The 7,664-nt window shown below is 34.7% G+C and overlaps 1 protein-coding gene across 1 annotated transcript; it reads right to left on the reverse strand.

The window, feature by feature from the left end:
* Nucleotides 1-2,008: 2,008 nt before the first annotated feature.
* LOC149178632 (uncharacterized) lies at nucleotides 2,009-2,840 on the reverse strand. Its single transcript, XM_089423676.1, has 2 exons — nucleotides 2,547-2,840; nucleotides 2,009-2,431 (listed from the first exon to the last, which is right to left on the reverse strand). The coding sequence occupies exons 1-2, from the start codon at nucleotides 2,746-2,748 to the stop codon at nucleotides 2,112-2,114; spliced, it is 522 nt and encodes a 173-aa protein (XP_089279802.1). The 5' UTR covers nucleotides 2,749-2,840; the 3' UTR covers nucleotides 2,009-2,111.
* Between the last annotated feature and the right edge of the window lie 4,824 nt (nucleotides 2,841-7,664).

Genomic DNA, 7,664 nt, shown 5'->3' on the forward strand with positions numbered 1-7,664 from the left:
CCTCTGCCTTGACCTCTTCCTCTTCCAAAGGACATTTGGGTCTTGAAGGCTTGCTCTAGAGATGAGTTTTCATTCCTACTCAACCTCTGCTCATGTGTTATTAGTGATGCATGTAGCTCATCAACTGAAAATTTTGAGAGATCCTTTGTCTCTTCAATGGTGGTGACAATCGCATCAAACTTTGAGGGTAAGACCCTCAATATTTTCTCCACAATCCTCCTATCTTCAAAGGTTTCTCCATGAGTCCTTATCTGTGTGACCAAACCAATTACATGTGTGAAAAATGAGTCAATGTTGTATGACTCCTTCATGTACAGATTCTCAAAATCCTTCCTCAACAATTGTAGTTTTGCTGTCTTCACTCTCTCCATGCCTTGATAGGCTGTCTTGAGGGTTTGCCATGCTTCATTGGATGTCTTAGCTGCTGCTAACCTTGGAAACACGCTTCCATGCACTGCTTGATACAAGAAGAAAAGGGCTTTTGAATCCTTCTTCTTGCAACTCTTTAATAGATCCTTCTCACCTTGAGTTAATGCATTAAACTCATTTTCATCTGCTGGTTGTTCAAAACCTTCCTCAACTATTTCCCATAAGTCTTGGGAAGCAAACAAGGCTTTCATTGTTATTGCCCAATAGTCATAGTTTTTACCATCAAATAATGGGAGCTGCATACCCATGCTCTTGCAGCCTCAACTATGCTTCAATTTCTTGACTGTGTATTTTAAAACAACTGACTGCTTCTTCAGCAACACACAAAAAAAAAATTTTGAAATACCTGAATCCTTTGCCTGAGACTTTACTTTGCTAGAGAAGATCTACTGCTGCAACAAAAGACTCCTCCCTTCAGCTTCTTTGTCACCTTCAAAGAGCCTAAGCCTGCTCCGATACCACTGTTGGGGATTTTTCTGATAAAATCCCAAAAACAAAGAAAATAAACTCCACAGAGGCAATGCTCTGTTTCACCTCCACAGGATCCTTTGTGCACAGGGAAGCTTTAAAAAATTTTTACTGAGGAACAAAGTATTTCAACACCATAAAAACATTTCTATTCATTAAAATATATGCCTGATACATATTCATCCTCTTTGCTGAGAGGGATTCACCACAAAAATACATTCAACAAAACATTTACTCTGTCTCCACATGAGAATTTACTGAGCTGGGTTTACTGCTGTAAATCCCTTTTTACATTACTGCTGTAAAACTAATTTTTACACATACCGCTGTAAAAAAAAACTTACACAGGCTTACAAAACAAATGCGCTCCTCTCTGTTCTTTTCTTCATGCACTGCTGTGCAAATTCTCTCTGTTCTCTTTCGCTGCCCCCCGGAGCTCTCACATTACAAAAAAAAGTCAACACACATTTCTTTTTTTTAAAAACATATTACAATGCACGAGCCCTTTTCATTTTTTTGAAAACAAAAAACAAAACGCACAATTACTTTTACGTGCCGTAAAATAAAAAAAACTTAAATGTTTTACCAACACTTATGACAATCTTATTAAATGCCTTCATATTAAAACTGCGGTCAACCAAACTTGACTTTTACTTCACGCAACATTAACTTGATGCAGGCCCGTATGCAGCTTCAGGCAATCGACGGTGGAGAGCGCGGGAGCAGATCTGACGGTGGAGGAGAATATCGGAAGGCATTACATAACTGAACAATAGCACCCAAAAAATTACGTTTGCTTATGTATGGGGAGAGCCACGCGTCAACACTAAATTTTATCGGGCGCTTGTGTATGGAAACCACTCCATACCAAAGAGCGGTCCGATATGCCTCAAGCGGGTTTGTGGTTTCATTCTGGCGGTTTTGGGTGAGTTAGTTGCTGCGCGGTTTGGGCGTTGGTACAGCTGCCCAGTTGAAATTAGATTTCAACAACTTTATCAAATTGATGGTATTATCCGCATCTTGATCGTCTGTTCAAATCTCTGAACTGCTTTCTTATTTGCCCAATGCTATTATTCGTCCGTCCTCAACGTTCTTTTGCAATATATAAAAATAGATCTTTCTAACTATTGAGTATGGATGAGTGAACTGAAGATGACATATTTTTCTTTCTGCTTTCATGGATTATAATTTCCAGTTACGTCATTTGCACATCATTAACTGTGCAAACTGCTAAGTAACGCCATTGTAATTTGACCCACGCGGCCTACAGGACTCGCTGATACAATAATAATCGATAAGGGAACGCTGGCAGATATCAAACTCAAAAGTGTGATTGCAACAACAGGCCGAGTGTTGATCAAAGTGTACTGCAACCATGCAATTGCCCTGAATACCTGCGCATGATACGCGGGATATAATTCTTTCTCCCATTCCATGTACTCTTCCGGAGTCTTGTAATTTGTCTCCTGCATTTTGAGGTCGAACATTCGCTTTCTCAGAAGTATCATATTGGCGTCCACTATGTTCGGGCCACCTGCATTCAAAACAATTTGGCACTTAATGTAACTTTTTGAAAGGCCACTCATGGGCATAGCAGTCCACTACATAGATATAACCATAAGTCCAGTGATAAAGAATACAAACAGTACCTGAACCAAATTGATATTCGCCAGAGCTTGCAGCTTTTATAACGAGCTGCCGCTGGTTAACTCCTCGCTTCCTCCTTGGAGCAGAAAGAGTGGGAGCTCCCCCGTTTTGTTTCTGCGGCATTGGCGGTGAGAAGGCTCGGGAGATATGGCACACGTGCCCCGCAGAATCTTTGGGGATTGCTATCGCAACTTTGAGATCCATCACTGATCTACAAATATGTCTTCAGAGCATTCTAAGATTGCAGTTCTTCGTTAATGACCAACAGAAGAAAGAAGCGCACAGTTTTATGATGATTTTCCACTGGCAATCTCTAAAACAACACTCTGATAAAACGGTGCAGCCAAGAGATCTCTCATTTATATGGCAAGTTGAGTGCAATCATTATTTCATTGAAAAGAAAAACGAAGCAGCCGAACTTCTGCTTCCTTATCATCTATGTCCCCGTGGCCCGCCTACGCGGTTTAGCCATCTCGTCATACTCCGCTCTTTCTGGTTTTGAGTGGGACAGGTACCTTTTTTTGAATTTCCGCCGAGATTAGCGCCACCTGTTAATGCTTTCTATCTGGTTAGGACATGGTGACCATTGTGGAAAGTGGCTCACAGCCATGTGCAGAGCGGCTCCCACAATCCCGTGTATTTAACAAAAGCATCAATGTCCAATAATTTTGCGCCAATTGCAAGTTAGTGGAAAATATCATAATCACCAGACACGTGACATTTTCATGTAGAGTAGTGCAATTACTTGTAATCGATGCCAGTCGATCTAACTATTTTAGATTTGGTTTGCTGGCCTCTTAGGATAGTTTAACTTTCGTTAATGTAACTTTTATTTTTAATCTTTTTCTATAAGATTATAAGACTTTTTCAGTTGTGATCGCGCAACAAAATTCCATATAAACTAATTGATTTACATTGCAAAATAAAATTATAAATATATTTCTCTTCTATATATTAATATAATAACTATATAATATAAATTTTATATATTAATTTAATAATTATAACTAATACAATTATATTAATAAATATAATTAATATAAACTTATAATCCTCACTTTAACTATATTCAAAATTTCGAATATTTTTTAAATTGAAAGTGTTGTAAACTCAACCAAAATAATCAAATATATTACCACTATTTCACAAACCATTCTGATAATATCAGAAACCATTCTCATAATATCAGAGAAAAATGAAGCAATGTATTATTTAAATTTAATTTTATTAGTAAATTATTAAAAAAAGTATAACAGATGATTTGAAATTTTGAATATAAAGGAAATTTGAAATTAAGTTATAATTACATCCATCCGTATTAAATAATTAAAAAAAAAACGCACAAATAGTTTAACTAAACCCCTTGATCCTATGTTTTCAACCCCTTAATCAGATTACTATAAAAAGAGTAATGAGGGGGAGTTTGAGGCTCAAGGGAAGCTTTGAATGGTTTTAGATTTACCATGAGCTTCAAGAATAAGGCTTCGAATATTTCTATTTTCGGCGCAAGCTTCAAGCATAAAGCTTCAGATCCTTCTTTCATTGGAGAAGCTTCAGACTGCCAATGGATCGCTCATTTGGTGCCTACGATCTCAATTATTTTGGTGGTAGAAATGGTGGTGGCGGTAGCAAATTGCTGCTTTGTTCATACAACCAATCAACATTAAACGAAACTCAAATTTATTGCTCCAAAAAATAGCCCAACCTAAAAATCTTGGTAATGCTTACTACAACAACTTGAACACACCATTGACCTCGGAATGCCACATTGTTAATATGTGGCTTTTTGAATTCAATAAATAACTCAGTAATACACGTTGCATTACTACAAAAATAACACACACTAACTCAGTAATATAACTCAGTAATACAATCCTCAGGCGCATTATGAATAAACACACTCGCTTCTACAGGTTAAATGCAACTTTAGGTGGAAGAAATAGTGGCACAATGAGTTCCAGCCCTCCGCAGAAAGTAGAGGTTGTGACACAAAGCCGAGAGTTGGTTAAGTAGTAATGGTATCTATGAAGAATCTGTCAAGAATCTCTAGCATGGAAAAAAAAACGTTGAATGTCGACTCGAAAGCGTTGTTCCAATGCCTCCATATTATTATAAATTAAATTAAATCACATGAGGTGGCAAATTTAATAGGCAACATGTGTGGAGCTTTTACTAGGCAAAGCAAGCTTTCTCCACAAAGTGAAATCCGTGCAGCTTTGCACAATGAAACATAATAATAATATTAATTAGATATTTGTTCAATCTCTCATTTATGTAAATGACCTGCAATCTTATTAGTTATAGCATCATTAGGAATAGCAGTAGCATAATATTGTTAGTGTCATAGCATCTCGAAATTTTTTTACCCCCTCCCCACTAAAAGGACATGCAACTCCGTTAATTTTGGAGTAGCATAACAACATCTGTGTTTTAGCACTCACCTATGGAATGACCACTCACAAAATTAGTTTTTATTTATTTATTTTTTTAATTATTATTTTTAAATGAATTATCAAGACTCCTCATCCAATTGAAAATTAGAAATAAATTTTCTAATAAATTAAGAAATTATTTTTGACTTTATACAAAATAAAAATTTTCAACATTTTATTAAAAATTTGGTTAAAATTGCAAAAATAAAATAAAAAACATGAAAAATAAATGTATTTTGATTGCAAAGTGAATGTTATAGTTCCTCACGAAGAAGGGACTAACAAGTTTTATGAGTCAATTTTTCAAAACTTTTATAATATGTGTCGAACTTGATCTCCATGGAATTGGAATTCATGTGTTACCCACATTATGGAAATGATTTTAATGAAGTTAAATATGGTATCTATTCCAATTAATGCTAAGACATTGCTTTAAATTGTTGAAAGCACTTGTGGATATGGTTTGGATATTTATTATGGTTTAATTATGTATGATAACAATATAATAGAGCATCAATAGAGATTGGAGATGTCTTTTGATGTTTCACAGAAATAACTTGTAGGGTAGTTACATCATATAGTTAGAAAATAATTATTTGAAGTGGTTAGCTATGGGGAAGCTTATTAACATATTTCAACATTTTTTGACATGCAAAATTCTTACCCTTCAATCAAGTCTTCCAACAAGCAAAAAATGAAGGAACTATCTTTTGTTGCTAATAAATTTAAGTAGGGCATTTAAATTTCATTCTAACCCATGCTAAATCAAAGAGAGTTGGAATCTACAACATTTTCAGAGGTTTTCTTTCTCATGTATGTTCTATATATATTTATTTATTATAGTCTCATTGCAATAGAATAGAAAATTTGACCTTTTTCACGTTCCCTTTTTTCCCTAGGAAAATCTCATGTTTTGATTAATTTCCTTATCCATGCCTTCCAGATAGGAGTAGGTGATAAACATTTATATATTTGCATCACAAGGTCTTAGACTATAAGATGTAATTGATGAGAGGAACCACATTAGTTCTTAAAAATCAATAAGATATTCCTCTACCTCAATCTTCCATTCTAAGAAGATATCTAAAATTCCTCCATATAATGCTTGTTAGCTAAAAGTCAATCTATGCACTTTCAATAGCTTGTACACCCCAAGAGTTAAACCATTGTTTATCCAATTGGAATGATATTTATGGCCTGTATTTTTTATGTTAATTAATTGGATGGAAATGCTTGGGAAACTACAATTTTCCATTTGTAGTATTATATTAATCTTGAAGGATTTTCTTCTCGAGTTTTATCCACAACGAACATTTTCAATCAATGGTTCAAGTCGAGAACAAAACCCATCATTAGGATGTGAATTGCTAAGAGAAGGAGGAGAGAGAGAAAAAATAAATAAATAAAGGGGTACCACCTATAGGTATAGGACCTCCCTACTTGCCTCCACTATTATTAGCTCTAGTTTCATCTATAGCACTAGTAGAGACTCCTTCTTCGCCACCATTGGAAAAAACTCTTTAACATAATTAAAAATGAAGTTAGAGGAGGGTTGGATATGATCTATCATAGTTCATGTCCAAAGCTAGGCCTGAAACTTGGCTTTGAATGAGAACCTTTGTATAATTTTGCGCTACATAAGTGGATTTCAATGAGTGACACACACAATCTGTTGTCCATGGAGATTGACAAGAATGAAGTTATTATTTTATTGAAAGGGGAAATATAAATTTGAACTCCACAAACCTTTGTTTTGCAATAGTTTTATCTGTAACATTTTTCCAAGTACTCTGTAAGGTCTCTAGCTCTATGTTTTTCTTCTTTAAATTTTCCTTCCTCTAATTTCCTATACATTAGAATTGAGACTTACCAAGATGCTTCCATTAATGTAGTTCTTAATTTTGTCTAAAACTTTAACCAGCATAGTTTTTCAATTGGGATCAAAATTGATCCCCACTTTCTTTAAGAGGAAATGATAGCATATCAATGTGAACCATGACGACATTTCATTTTAATGAATGATGATGTAACAAACTCAATTACTTATTCTTTCTAAAACCCCACTCCCTTATTTTCTTTTCATCCAAAATTATTGTGTTGATTGGATATGTTTTCTTACTTTTATGAGCAATTAATGAAGAATTTAGGGCATGCCCATTGTTTTCATTACCTATATAAATAGATGATCCTCAACTCTATTGATTTACAATAATTTATTTCCCTTTATTTTTTTAAAACCATCAATATTAATTTTGATATGGATTAAATAACTAAATTCTATCTTAATGACAATGACTCGGTTACTTTCATTCCAACTTTAAGCGAATTCTCCATTCAAGCTACCACTAAGCTTCAAATTGAGTAAAATTTTAACAATTGAAATAGAGATAGGCATGCTTCAAATGCATGTCAAAATCAAGCCAAGATTTTTATAGCAAGATGTACAATTGAAAACAAGAGAATTCTTAAATTATAGACTTGAGTTTTCCCACCAAAAATATGTGTGACAACAAATTCTCTACCCTTTACTTTACCATCTTTGTCTTGTACCAAGAATAATTGATACATACACAATTAAATATGTCAATCCCAAGAGGCACCAATGTCACTTTTATGTTTTTGATGATAGGAAAGAAGATGATGCGAGTGATATGCTTATAGCTGAAAAAAATTATGGCCCCTATTAAC

Source organism: Pinus tabuliformis, chromosome 4_1, assembly GCF_031772625.1.
Source record: "Pinus tabuliformis cultivar Carrire ecotype Pingquan chromosome 4_1, CPIR1, whole genome shotgun sequence".
In the NCBI taxonomy this organism is placed as follows: Eukaryota; Viridiplantae; Streptophyta; class Pinopsida; order Pinales; family Pinaceae; genus Pinus; species Pinus tabuliformis.

What these genes read in the sequence shown, in the direction of transcription:
- LOC149178632 (XM_089423676.1), bottom strand. Translation starts at nt 2,748, where the DNA reads ATGGATCTCAAAGTTGCGATAGCAATCCCCAAAGATTCTGCGGGGCAC. An exon ending in CGAATATCAATTTGGTTCAG is followed by an intron (nt 2,432 to 2,546) that starts GTACTGTTTGTA and finishes TTTTGAATGCAG; the next exon opens with GTGGCCCGAACATAGTGGAC.